Source organism: Euleptes europaea, chromosome 8 (genome assembly GCF_029931775.1).
Source record: "Euleptes europaea isolate rEulEur1 chromosome 8, rEulEur1.hap1, whole genome shotgun sequence".
Classification (NCBI taxonomy): Eukaryota; Metazoa; Chordata; class Lepidosauria; order Squamata; family Sphaerodactylidae; genus Euleptes; species Euleptes europaea.
Window position 1 is genome coordinate 30,704,342 of NC_079319.1, and position 13,238 is coordinate 30,717,579.

A 13,238-nucleotide genomic window follows, 5' to 3' on the forward strand; every position below is an offset into this window, starting at 1 on the left:
ACTCCTTTCCTCTGAAATCTTTGGCACAAGCCCACAGGCCTTATTCCCCTGCTGAAACTCAGCCTGAGCTCAAATAACTAAGCCTGTATTCTTCTCATATACTTCTGCCTCTATCCTCTTCCGCTCCCTACTTCACCTCCCCTTGTGTCAAAATTTAGATTATAAACCGCTTTGGACAGAGATCTCTCTTTTTGTTGTTGTTATTGAAGTATCATACACTCGTGGTATAACTATTAACACATTCTGTCAATACACTCAAATAACAGTTATGGGCACAAACTCTCAACTTGCACAGAGCTTGATTTAAGGCTTTCTCCTTTGGGAAGCACACAATTAAGCTGTACGTTCCTGTAATGTCAGAATTTGCACCTGGGCAAATGGGAATTTGTTTCTTCCCCTTAAACCATGATTCTAACCCTCACTTTGTAAAGAAGAGACAAACCCCATATTTGCCTAGATGTCTGCAGTCAGGTATCATGGCAAATTATAGATTGAGTCAAAGCTTCCAAAACCAGAAAAGCTTTGTTTGTGCTCTGTACACAAGTGTGTGTGTGGGGGGGGGTGTCAGAAGACCAACAAGCTGCATTTGCAGCTATCACAGCAATTTGAACTGATGCCTGAATACAGCCAAGGTTTCTATTTACAGCCCCAACAAAATGTCACTTACTGCAAACTGGAAGCAATGTGTTTAAAATATGTGTGCTCTTTGCACATTCACTTCTCTGCAGGGTTGGGCGGGAAACATCATTTGAAGCTTGGGGGGGTTGAGTGTTAAATTGGCCATGGCCATGCAGTGTTTCCAGAACTAAAACCAGAAGTGACATCATTGCAAGTGTGCACCCATGTGCACCCACGATCACTGCTTTGGAGCGGCTGGGCAGATTGGCAGGCAATTGCCCACCAAAACAACCCACCTGGCAACCCTAAGGCACCCATACCTAGAAGGCCCAGGTTAACTGGATCTTGTCAGATCTCAGAAGCTGAGCAGGATTGGCTCTGTTTAGCACTTGGATGGGAGACCACCAAGGAAGTCCATGGTCGCCATGCAGAGGCAGGCAGTGGCAAACCATTTCTGTTTGTATGTTGCCTTGAAAACCCTACAGGGTCATCGTAAGTCAGCTGTGACTTGACATCACTTTCCACAATTTTTGATCTAGCAATCTGATGTGGGCACATGAATTATCAGAGAGAGAGAGAGAGAGAGAGAGAGAGAGAGAGAGAGAGAGAGAGAGAGAGAGAGAGAGAGAACTTTACACACAAGAGACTTCCTACTCCTTTCCACTGTAGAAGGTAGATCCAACCATGCAAAGATTTCTTATGAAAAGACTGAACCCACATGTTGACATGGAACAGAAGTATAAAGATAAATTCCTTTAGCAGCTCTTGATGAGCTTTCTTTGGTACGGGAATAGCATCCGCTCCCATAGAGGAACATTTAAAAATAAACATCTAATCATTCTTAATAGATGCAATGTTGACAGTTCCAGTGCTAATCAGAACATATTTATGCAGCTTTGGATGGCTTGTTATGCATACCTATAGATCCATATTCTGCCTCGGTGACTGCGTCCTCTATGGGATCTTTGATTCCAATATGCCAATGAAAATTATTAACCCTGCAATTCTATTTCAAATAAGGATTTATATTTGCATCAGTCGCCCTCTCTCTCCCTTCCTCAACTCCTGAACATTTAAAAGTTCATTTAAACTGGGGGAAAAAACTGAATCTAAAGAGAACTTAGAACCTACAATCATGACATTTTATAGTCTCAAAAACTTCTGAAAAGGATGTTCATCTAGGTACATGGGCTTCCTGTTTCAAGTAAATATCTTTAATTTTGTAGAAATTCCTCTACTTACATTACATCAACAGTGTGGGAGTTGCCTGTTCCCTTCCTGCTTCGGAACACTGGAAACCCCAGGTCATGTAAGAGAAGACCAGCCAAATTTTCAAAACTCAAAAATAACCCCCCATGCAGAGTTTTGAGAATTCAGATGGGGAAAATGTGCACCTAGAGAGTGGCAAATCCAAGGCAAAATCTCCCGTGCATTTTCGCCCCATGATGAGGTTCCTTTCTTCACCAGCCTTGTCCAGACTCCATGGAGGGAAGTTCTGATATGGAATTAGATGTGTCATCAGCTCCTCACACTTGACCTCAGAGTGCCATGCTCATCTCATAATATTTGAAATTAGACGCTCCGTGGTGGCTCCCATGCCTTTGAAGTGGCACTGGAAGAAATTTCTAGGCTGCAATCCTAAAGCCATGACCTGGAAGTAAACCCATGGAATAACATGGGGCTTATTTCTGAGTAGACCTGCTTGGGCTTGCTCCCTAGCTAGTGTATTAATTGAAACAGTCAAGAGGGAATCTGGCTTGTTTGTCCTCCAAACCATTTGCACAACCCAAATGCTACCATTAAAAAAATATATATCTGTGCTTAGAACATCTCTCCTTGCACATTTAAAGGCCCCAATCTAGTTAACATTACAATTGCACTGTAAGTCACAACTCAGCACAGTTATACTCTTCTAAGCCCATTTAATTTAATGGCTTTAGAAGGGTGTAACGCCATTTTCCTTTGAAATGTGGTGTTGGAGAAGAGTGTTATGGATACCATGGACTGCCAAAAAAACAAATCAGTGGGTTATAGATCAAATCAAGCCTGAACTGACCGTAGAAGCTAAAATGACTAAACTGAGGCTATCGTATTTTGGTCACATTATGAGAAGGCAAGAGTCACTAGAAAAGACAGTCATGCTAGGAAAAGTTGAGGGCAGCAGGAAAAGAAGAAGACCCAACAAGAGATGGATTGGCTCAATAAAGGAAGCCACAGCCCTCAATTTGCAAGACCTGAGCAAAGCTGACAAAGATAGGACATTTTGGAGGACATTGATTCATAGGGTCGCCATGAGTCAGAAGCAACTTGATGGCACTTAACACACACACACACACACACACAACGCCATTTAGGATTACACGTTATTTCCATTGAAACCAATGACATAACTAATGTGTTCTACTACTTCCAATGAAGCTTAACCATAACTAATGTTAACTGCATTAATGCATAACCTAAGATTATGTTCTCCATATATCCATAACGCCCAAAACTAACTTTTAGATTATGAGATCTCTGTCTATTATGGTTTAACAGGCTTGCATCACATCTGTGAACAAGCCTCAGACAATTTGCACATCCAGCAATCAGGGGACCCCAATATGGTGCCCATTAGGGCCATGATGTCTGCCAGCCCCTTTCCTGGTACCCCTCAAGTGTTTTCAGAAACTTGGTGGCGCCAGATGGGGGGTTTGCCCCACAGGCTTCAACTGGCCATTGGAGATCTGATTGACTGTGCAGATTTTTTTTAAAAAAATGTTGCTTTGGCTGGCAGAAGTTGTGACCACAGGTTAACTTTAAAACAATATGTTCATTTTAAAAGGCATCCTGATAACCAGAAGTGTGCTCCCTGGCATTTTATGGTTGGCCCCATCTCTTACGGCAGCCATTTTGTGATTGCGCCCACCACCCTGTGTCAGAATTCCAAAGGTACCCACAGGCTCAAAAAGGTTCGGGACCCCTGACCTAGATAAGCAGCTGGTGTTGTTTGGGATCCAATATGCTAAATCAGTGCTGTTACTTGTGTAGAAAACATTCCTGCTTATGAACCAAATAGACAGTGCCCTACCCTATTGGTGATCCTATTTACAGCTATAAAAGAATTTATTTCAGTGGTTATAAAATCATGTTGATGGTTTGATTTTTACTAAGCAAACAGTTTTGTTCCACTTCCGTCCTTTTCCAATTATAGACAGACAGAAAAGAAATGCAGAAATACTACTGGAGCACATTTAAATTTCGGGTAAGTAGGAAACAAGGAAGGAATGTATTGTCGAAGGCTTTCACGGTCAGAGTTCATTGGTTCTTGTAGGTTATCCGGGCTGTGTAACCGTGGTCTTGGAATTTTCTTTCCTGACATTTCGCCAGCAACTGTGGCAGGCATCTTCAGAGGAGTAACACTGAAGGACAGTGTCTCTCAGTGTCAAGGGTGTAGGAAGAGTAATATATAGTCAGAAGGGGTTGGGTTTGAGCTGAGTATTGTCCTGCAAAAGTAATGTGCTAATCATTGTCCAAGATAATGTACTAATGAGGGTGTGGTATGTTAATATGGAACCATTGTATCCTGAAGTGATCTGTTAATGTGTGTAATGCAAAGCTAATCTGCATGGCTATTGTTGAATGTTGTCTTTGTTAGTCTGGAGGTTTTTTAGAACAGGAAGCCAAGCCTTATTCATTCTTAAACTCTCCTCTTTTCTGTTAAAGTTGTGCTGATGTTTATGAATTTCAATGGCTTCTCTGTGCAGTCTGACAAAATAGTTGGTAGAATTGTCCAGTCTTTCAGTGTCTTGGAATAAGACCCTGTGTCCTGTTTGTGTCAGTCCATGTTCAGCCACTGCTGATTTCTCAGGTTGGCCAAGTCTGCAATATCTTTCATGTTCTTTTATCCTTGTTTGTATGCTGCGTTTTGTGGTCCCGATGTAAACTTCTCCACAGCTGCAAGGTATACGATATACTCCTGCAGAGGTGAGGGGGTCTCTTTTGTCTTTTGCTGATCGTAGCATTTTCTTGGTGGGTTTAAACACTGTTTGTAGGTTATGTTTTTTCAAAAGTTTCTCCATCCTATCAGTGACTCCTTTAATAAATGGCAAGAATACCTTTCCTATGGGAGACTGTTTTTCCTGAGTTTTCTGATTTTTGTTTGGTTTAATGGCCCTTCTGATTTCATTCTTGGAGTAGCCGTTTGCTAGCAGTGCGTGATTTAGATGATTAGTTTCTTCCTTGAGAAACTGTGGTTCACAGATCCGTCTTGCACGGTCCATTAATGTTTTGATTATTCTTCTTTTCTGTCGGGGGTGGTGGTTGGAGTTTTTGTGTAAGTAGCGATCTGTGTGAGTTGGTTTTCGGTAGACCTTGTGACCTAACTGAAAGTTTGTTTTATGAATGAAATTCATAAACATCAGCACAACTTTAACAGAAAAGAGGAGAGTTTAAGAATGAATAAGGCTTGGCTTCCTGCTCTAAAAAACCTCCAGACTAACAAAGACAACATTCAACAATAGCCATGCAGATTAGCTTTGGATTACACACATTAACAGATCACTTCAGGATACAATGGTTCCATATTAACATACCACACCCTCATTAGCACATTATCTTGATACTTACAGGACAATGATTAGCACATTACTTTTGCAGGACAATACTCAGCTCAAACCCAACCCCTTCTGACTATATATTACTCTTCCTACACCCTTGACACTGAGAGACACTGTCCTTCAGTGTTACTCCTCTGAAGATGCCTGCCACAGTTGCTGGCGAATCGTCAGGAAAGAAAATTCCAAGACCACGGTTACACAGCCCGGATAACCTACAAGAACCAAGGAAGGAATGCTTGGTGAGATACAAAACAGCTATTCCGAGCACATGTTCATGGATCGGGCTTCACTGAAGAAAAAAGGTGATGCATAAGCAGTAAATCAAGAAATAAAATTCTTACAATAAAGGGGGTGTAAATCACAATATAATACAAAATTTTATTTATTTATTGCCTTTTATTAAGCTGCTTGTGTATACATTGATATATCTGCTGTTTTTATCTAGTGGTCTGTATGCTTTTTAATGAATTGTATTTTTAGTGTGGTAAAATACTGTTGTCTCTTTTTTAAAAAGATAGGAAGCAACTATTTTTAATTTAAAAATAAAATGGCACCAAATATAAATGGGTTTTAAAATAGATTTGTTGACATATTTTAAGTTTGTACAATAATTTTTCAAAAAAATATTGTAAGCTGCCTTGAATTTCAATTTTTTGAAAAACTGGAGGAAATCTTTTAAAATACGTTATATATAAGATTTATGTTCGTCATAAAGTTGATATAGTCGTTATTCACAGTGCCTATGAAAAATATTTTGGAAATGTGTTAATTGCATTATATATATTTGCATACTGAAGTACTAATCTTTTTGGTATTTTTCTACTTGAGTTTTAGCCATGAAGCTAATATTTGAAAGAAAGCTTTGCTTAACTTTTTCTTAACTCTCCCAAAGAATAGAGACTAGCAACTTATTCAATGCTGACATGATTTAGGTATTAATAACTGGAGGCCCCCTGGTTAGAACCGGCCTCCAAAGATGGTCCTTCAAGTTGCCCAAGAGAAGCAACAGAGTTGTGTGGAAGGAGAGGTAGCCATGGTTGCCGCTAGGGTTGCCAACCTCCAGGTTGTGGTTAAAGATCTCCCAATATTACATTTGATCTCCAGGTGCCAGAGGTCAGTTCACCTGGAGACAATGGTCCCTTTGGAAAGCTCTATGGCTTTATAACCCATTGAAGTCCCTCCCCTCCCCAAACCCTGCCCTTCTCACTCTCCACCTCCAAAATCTCCAGGTGTTTCCCAACCCAGAGCTGACAACCCTAGTTGCCGCAGTTCAGGATCAGAGATATGGCAAGAATCTGGGCCCACTAAACTCCATTTCCACCTCTTCTCAAAATCCACTCTTTAGCATTACTTGCTGACCACAGACCTAAACTAATCTCCTCTACCTTAAATCCTTCTTGTCTTAGCCTATGGATAGGGAATAATTGGTCTCCCTGTGGATTTATAAGCACCAGGCGAATCCACAAGCACTTCATTAGCAGCTCAGTTCATAACAGCTATGTCTCTCTGACAGCTTTAGCAGTTGTAGTAAAATGAGAATATGCATGACAGAAACAGGAAAAGCACAATAACTCCTGAATATCATTATTACATATGTGGTGGGATTGTGTTTTGGTTTTAAAAACCTGGATTATGATACATAGGGATTTCAAAACAATAACAGGCTATACACTTGAATTTTCTCCAGCGGTTTGTTTATTTATTAGGTAATCCTTCCAGCAGAATTAAAAACAAGTATAACAGTGTGATTATGAATGGGATAACTGTAGTAAGAATGTCGATAGCACAGGTGTGGAAACAGCAGGTGAGTCCAGAGAAAAATTACTTGTTGCTCAGTTTGGTGTATAGTGGTGATGGATAAGCATATGAGGGAAAGGAAAGACTGGCCCCCAAAATACTCTGTTGAAATTAGTCTCCTTTTATTAAACATTGGGATTCACACAATTCACTTGATGGGGTTAAAGAAGAGCTATTAAAGTGTGTTTAAGGATATTTGCCTTTATCTGTGTAAATAGATAATACTTATGTTATATATGTAAATAATCATCTTTTCCCATTTTTTTAAATATTTATATTAAATTATATTATATTCCTGGTTCTCACAGTGATGATGTTGTTCTCTGTTGTCCATAAGCTATGTTCTTTCACTCACTAGGTTTTTCGAGTCTTACAATTTCCATTGACGTTTTTAAGCACATAAACTAATTTGAAGTTGTAACTACTCTATGTTCTTCAACAGTTTGATCTGTTCTCAGTATTACCATTCGACCTTTTATACGTCATGTTTGGATTTAAGCCCATATTTAGAGCAAACCGGTTTATGAAGGTAAGAGACTGGTTGTTGCTTTATTTGTCCTGGAATAGATAAATAATTGGCTTGGAGCTTGTGATTTTGTTCCTCTTGAACTTCTCTCCAGACACTGTGAAAACTTTCCTCCAGTGTTGCTCTGGATTCCTCTGCCAATAGCACTTCCACAGAGGAAGTGAGTCTCACAGCGGACTAAAACCTCCACAATAGCCGGAGAGAACTGAGAGGGGAATGAGGTCATAGGATCTAAGTGATAGTTCAAACTATTTCCGAATATTCACAATAGCCAGAGAGAACTGAGAGGGGAATGAGGTCATAGGATCTAAGTGATAGTTCAAACTATTTCCGAATATTCATTGTCATTCTTAGTAGGGGAGTGAGGGAGAGAAGACAGATTTTCAAGAACAACCAGCACAGCTAAAGATTATTTCTAACTATAACAGAAGGGTGTAACTCAGTTTAGGATTGGTTTGCCAAAACAAAAAACTGAATGTGTGCAAAAGCTGGTAACAGGCAATTATCTGTTTCTTCCAGTTAGTACAATTTTTGAATTTATTTATTTACTTCATTTATACCCTGCCTTTCTCCCCAGTGGGGACCCAAAGTGCCTTAAATCATTCTCCTGTCTTCCACTTTATTACACATTCAATATACTTTTGTTCTCCTTTGCTGGTTTATTGAAATTAATTTCAAATTAATAATTTCAAATGATAGCTCTTCAGTTGCCCAAAAAAAAAAAAAAGTAATTATCCGGACTGTCATCTTTAACAGATGGAGATAGCCAAAAAACCTTTTTTTCCTGCCCACGTGGAAGGCATTTTGGTTGACTGAATAAAACATCATTGTCATTATAATTTATCAAGATCACTGAGCCTGCTAAATGGAAAAGTGTCCTCCATAACTCATCCCTGGAAAAAGCAATATTGAAAAATGTCAACTATTTGTTTTCCCTTTCACTTTCACAATATGGTTGTTTTTAGACCAAAAACGTTAAAGGAGGTGGTAATATGGGAACAATGGGTTTATGCTGAAATATGAATTTTAAACTGCACAAATGCTGGATATCATTGCATGTCTTCTTTGCTGATTCCCTTTCAGTATCTCACATTCTTTGAATTCAATGAGCGGGTAGAGTCTATCATGGCAAAAGCATACATCTATAGGTAAGTGCTTCGAATGCTATATTACGTAGAGTCTGACAAATCCAGAGACCCTCACAATTTGTGGATCCACAACCCATGATTTCACTTATTCATGGGCCACAGGCCGACCACATTCAGTAGCATGACACTTTTAACATTCCCTTAATTATGGCACTGAAGATAAAAGCGAGCAATGCCGAGAGTGGCATAGAGGAGAAAAAAGGAGGGAGGATGACGAGCAGAAATAAACACTAGTTGGCACTTTTACTGGTATCACTGTACTATCTCCAGTCCATTTTTACTTCTGCAATTCCATCATTATAATCACTACATTGTTAACGTTTTTGTGAGAGAGGGGGTTGTTTTGCTCCTACTAGGCATCGGACCACCATACTTTTCAGTACTGGTGAATTTCACTATTCACAGTTACCCCAGGAACAGGGTCCTTGCCAATGGCAAAGGTCTACTGTACATCAGCTTTTGGGTTTTCTCACATTGATTAAGGCATTTTCTGCAGCCTCAGTTGATGTCTGTAAAACAGGAACATTACATTGATATAATTTTTGTGGGGGAGTCTAGTGGGGGTCAAATGAGCTGACCTATGTTGTTAATAGCCATAAACTGAATTTAAAAAATAGTACATTTTCATACAATTTCTTTCCAAGGCACTAATTCCTGGTATGGAGCAATAGTGTCTGTACTACTCTGAAATTAATTGATAAACATCCCTTTGGTAATATACTTACTGTTTACCATAACTATTGAAGTGGTTGAATTAGCGAATATCCTGTGTGAAGCATACTTCACAACAGCCACTGTGCCACTTATATGACAGTAATTCTTTAGGTGGGAGGGGGAGATGAGAGATTATCAACTGCTTTTTTTTCACTGTCGATTCTAGTCGTAATTGTAACTCATCATGAGCGTTACTATTGCTACTGCTCAAAATAAAGGTGTCTCCAAAGACAAAACAGAAATGTGTATCCCACAGGAATAACACGATAATTTATTCTTTACAGGGTCATTAGAACAGCTGGATACCTAATGTTTCTCTTACACATTAATGCATGTTTGTATTACTGGGCCTCGGAATATGAAGGAATCGGAAGCACTAAGTGGGTTTATGGTGGCGAAGGAAACATGTAAGTTGTTCCTATAGTGTGTGATGGGTGTTTATCTTGGAAAGCCAAACCTTCTCAAGTGCTTGCTTTACAAGCTTTTACAATTGGTGGTAATGAACAATACTAATTATATGGAAGGCAGCAGTAGTGAGTGATTGGTTTACCACATCAGGTTTTTATGTTCACGAGTCAACTTTAATCACTTATTTAATTAAGCATTTAGAAAGTGCAAGGGTCATAAATTAATCTAAGTGGTTAGGTAAGCACAAAAGAAACATTACATGCACATGAAAACAGCCACTTGGAAAGGATCAGAGGAGTACATTAAACCACACTGTACAACCTTCAGACTGTAGCAGAACATTTGTTCCCTTCCATCATCGTCACAGTGTCAGTCAGATTCCACAATCTCCTGTAAACCTTGGTGAGGACATTATGTAAGCAAGTTGTAAGGAGAAAATTCCCGGTGGGAACTGACACTTTGCAATGGGAATGGCTGCTAGAGGCAGCTAGGAGGGAAGGTACCAAGTCAACACCATTAATTCAGGAGAAAAAAAGCATGTAGCAGAGGGAGAAATACAATGCCTTGCATTATATATTTGTGTCGCTGAGAAAGTAGTTTCAGGGTGGTTTCTTTTTTTAACCCAAAGATTGGTGAAAAACAAGATGCCATTGAGATGTTAAAACGGCCCTAAAACAAAGTTAGCTGAGTGGCACTAGCAGCACTGCAAAGACTACTCAGCTTGGAGTTGGCCAGAGGCAACAAAGATAGGTATAGGCTAGGGCTGGCAACAGGCCTGAAGAGAAAAATGGCCTGTCCCTTAAACAGAAGCTTAATGTGTGGAAATGGGCAACTGAATATTTTCATGGCATGGAGATAAATAACTTCACCTGGTCAATAACATTCCCATTAAGCCTCTAATAATTATTTTCAATATTCGGGGTGGTTCTCTCTCCTTCATAATTCCTTCTGCCTGTGAGGGAGGAAAAGCCCATTGCTGGGCTGGCTGCCACTGTCCCCATTGAAAATAACGGCCCTTTAAAATGTAAAGGGCCATTATTCTCAATGTGCAGTACCACTAGATTAGACCACTAGATTAGGAGGCCAGATCTTCTGCTGGTAGAAACTAATGAGCAATAGACCTGGCCCCTGGAGTTCTAACTACATCTCCCTCAGATGAAATAATGGCTCTTTGAAATGTAAAGGGACCATGCACTGCAAATTAGCTGGGTGCCTTTCCTTGCTCTCCATCCTTACCCCATTTTAATTCTGCATGGGAGAGTCAGGAAAGGCATGCTTACCTTTATTGGTAAATATTGAGAGTAGTGTTCTGATATTTCCAGAGAGGTTTTCCATATGACAACAATACTCGTGATATTTATTGATATTGTTATTATAATTATATCTTTCCTGACTTCCTCATGGGGAAGTAAAATTATTTTTTTCCCCTAGTACACTCCCCTGTCAGTAATCTGTACTTTTTATAGAAAACTAACCGCAGGCATCCAGTTTGCTATATAGCTTGCTGTGGCAATCATCCCCCAAAGTCCCATCTCTCCTCCAGGGCTCTGAACTAGCCCTTGGGATTTTGGCCTCATGCAAATCAAAGCGATTGCCAACTAATCAGAGCCGATGGAACTCCCCTAGATAGGAGGGAGTGAGCCAGCATCAGTTTAAGAAGGGGAAGGGAAAAAATCCTCAAACGGGAACTGGTGGCTCTGGATAAGAGCGTCAGCATAGCCAGGTTTTGACATTTAGTTAGGATTTGGGGTCAGCTTCAGGAAGAGAGCTTGTTTAGTAGGCTTGCCAGGCCCCGTAGCTCCACCGGTGGGAGCTTTGCAGGGGTGTGGCTGCAGCGCACAGTGCATGATGCACCTATGTCACTTCCGGGTTTACCCGGAAGCGACATGGACCCTCTAGCGATCTCTGCTGAAACTCTATGGAGATAAATAGATCTATGGTTTCCATAGAGTTTTAGCGGAGGTTGCCAGAGGGTCCGTGTCACTTCCGGGTAAACCCGAAAGTGACGCGCATGCAGCGTGCATGCTTGCATTGCCCGCCGGCCTGGATTTTACCCGCCACCACTGGGCACTTGGCAACCCTATTGTTTAGTAAGATAAACAAGCATCCTGTTAAGGGCCTAACACACCTAACTTGTGTTAGGCTTGTGGGTAGTTTGTGTAAGTTTTGTGGGTAGGAGCTCTCTGTGTTAAAAGAGCAACCTTGAACCTGTGCAGAATGCTGTCAGTTGTGGAATTAGGTCCCCAGTGAAACCTACTCAGCTGAGGTAAAAAGGTAAAGGTAAAGGTCCCACCGGGTCATTCCTGACCCATGGGGAGACGTCACATCCCGATGTTTTCTAGGCAGACTTTGTTTGCGGGGTGGTTTGCCAGTGCCTTTCCCAGTCATCTTCCCTTTACCCCCAGCAAGCTGGGTACTCTTGCTGGGTACCCAGCAAGCTGAGGTAACCTGCCTGAAAAAGGGAGAATCCAATCTCCCCTCAGGGTTTATTTATGTTAACCAGGGGCGCTTTCACACATGCCGAATAATACACTTGCAGTTCACAGCTGGATTTTACTGTGTGAAAGATCAAAACCCACTTGCAAACTATCATTAAAGTGCATTGGAAGTTCATTATTCAGTGTGTGTGAAAGCGCCAGAGACTCAGCTCCAAAGTGATTACTCTCATTGGGAAAAGCTTTTAACCCATGGGGGTGAAGTTGAGAAATAGTTCACTTTAAGAAGATAAGAACCATGCTGGATAAGAACAAAGGCTTGTCTAACCCAGCATTGTGTTCACACAGTGGCCAACCAGCTACCTCTAGGAAGCCCACAAACAGGAAGACCGCAACAGCATCATCCTGCCAGTGCTCCCCAGCAAATGATTTAAAGAAGCATACTACCTGTTATTGGAGGGAATAGATATCCATCATGGTTGGCAGCCGCTGATAGCCCAGTCCTCCATGAATTGTCTGTTCCCCTTTTAAAGCCTTCCAAATTGGCAAGCATGACCCCATCTTGTGGCAGTGCGTTCCACAAATTAACTATATGCTTCTGTCTGCTCTGGATCTCCCACTGTCAAGGCTGATCCTGCCTTAGTGCTGCAATATAATCAAACTTAAGCCAGGGTTGGTTCAAGTCACTCCCCAGAAACTCACAACAAATGAAGCAAAAAAGCAGTATTGAAGAAATTCAAGAAAAGTTCTTAAAAGCATATAATTCAGTGGAGTCATAATTCACATAAAGTAACAAAAACTTACAGCTGGCTGCTTCTTTATTCATAAAAGCGGCAATGCTGGTTCTTACTGCTGAAGCATGATGCTACAGAGCATTCAAAGAGGATCTTCAGGAAGCAAAGGTGGGTACATGGAGGAAAGGGGATAAAAAGAGGATGCTCTCTCTACCATCGTCTATATTATATAGAAATTTCCAGCCATGACCTCCTGATCT

General features: G+C 40.7%; 1 protein-coding gene across 1 annotated transcript in view; it reads left to right on the forward strand.

Annotated features, from left to right (window-relative positions):
* CNGB3 (cyclic nucleotide gated channel subunit beta 3) overlaps nucleotides 1-13,238 on the forward strand; it is a 74,529-nt gene that overhangs the window by 42,392 nt on the left and 18,899 nt on the right. Inside the window, 4 exon segments of the mRNA XM_056854895.1 lie at nucleotides 3,812-3,862; nucleotides 7,456-7,542; nucleotides 8,623-8,687; nucleotides 9,686-9,808. Of these exon segments, the coding sequence (XP_056710873.1) occupies nucleotides 3,812-3,862; nucleotides 7,456-7,542; nucleotides 8,623-8,687; nucleotides 9,686-9,808 (326 nt within the window).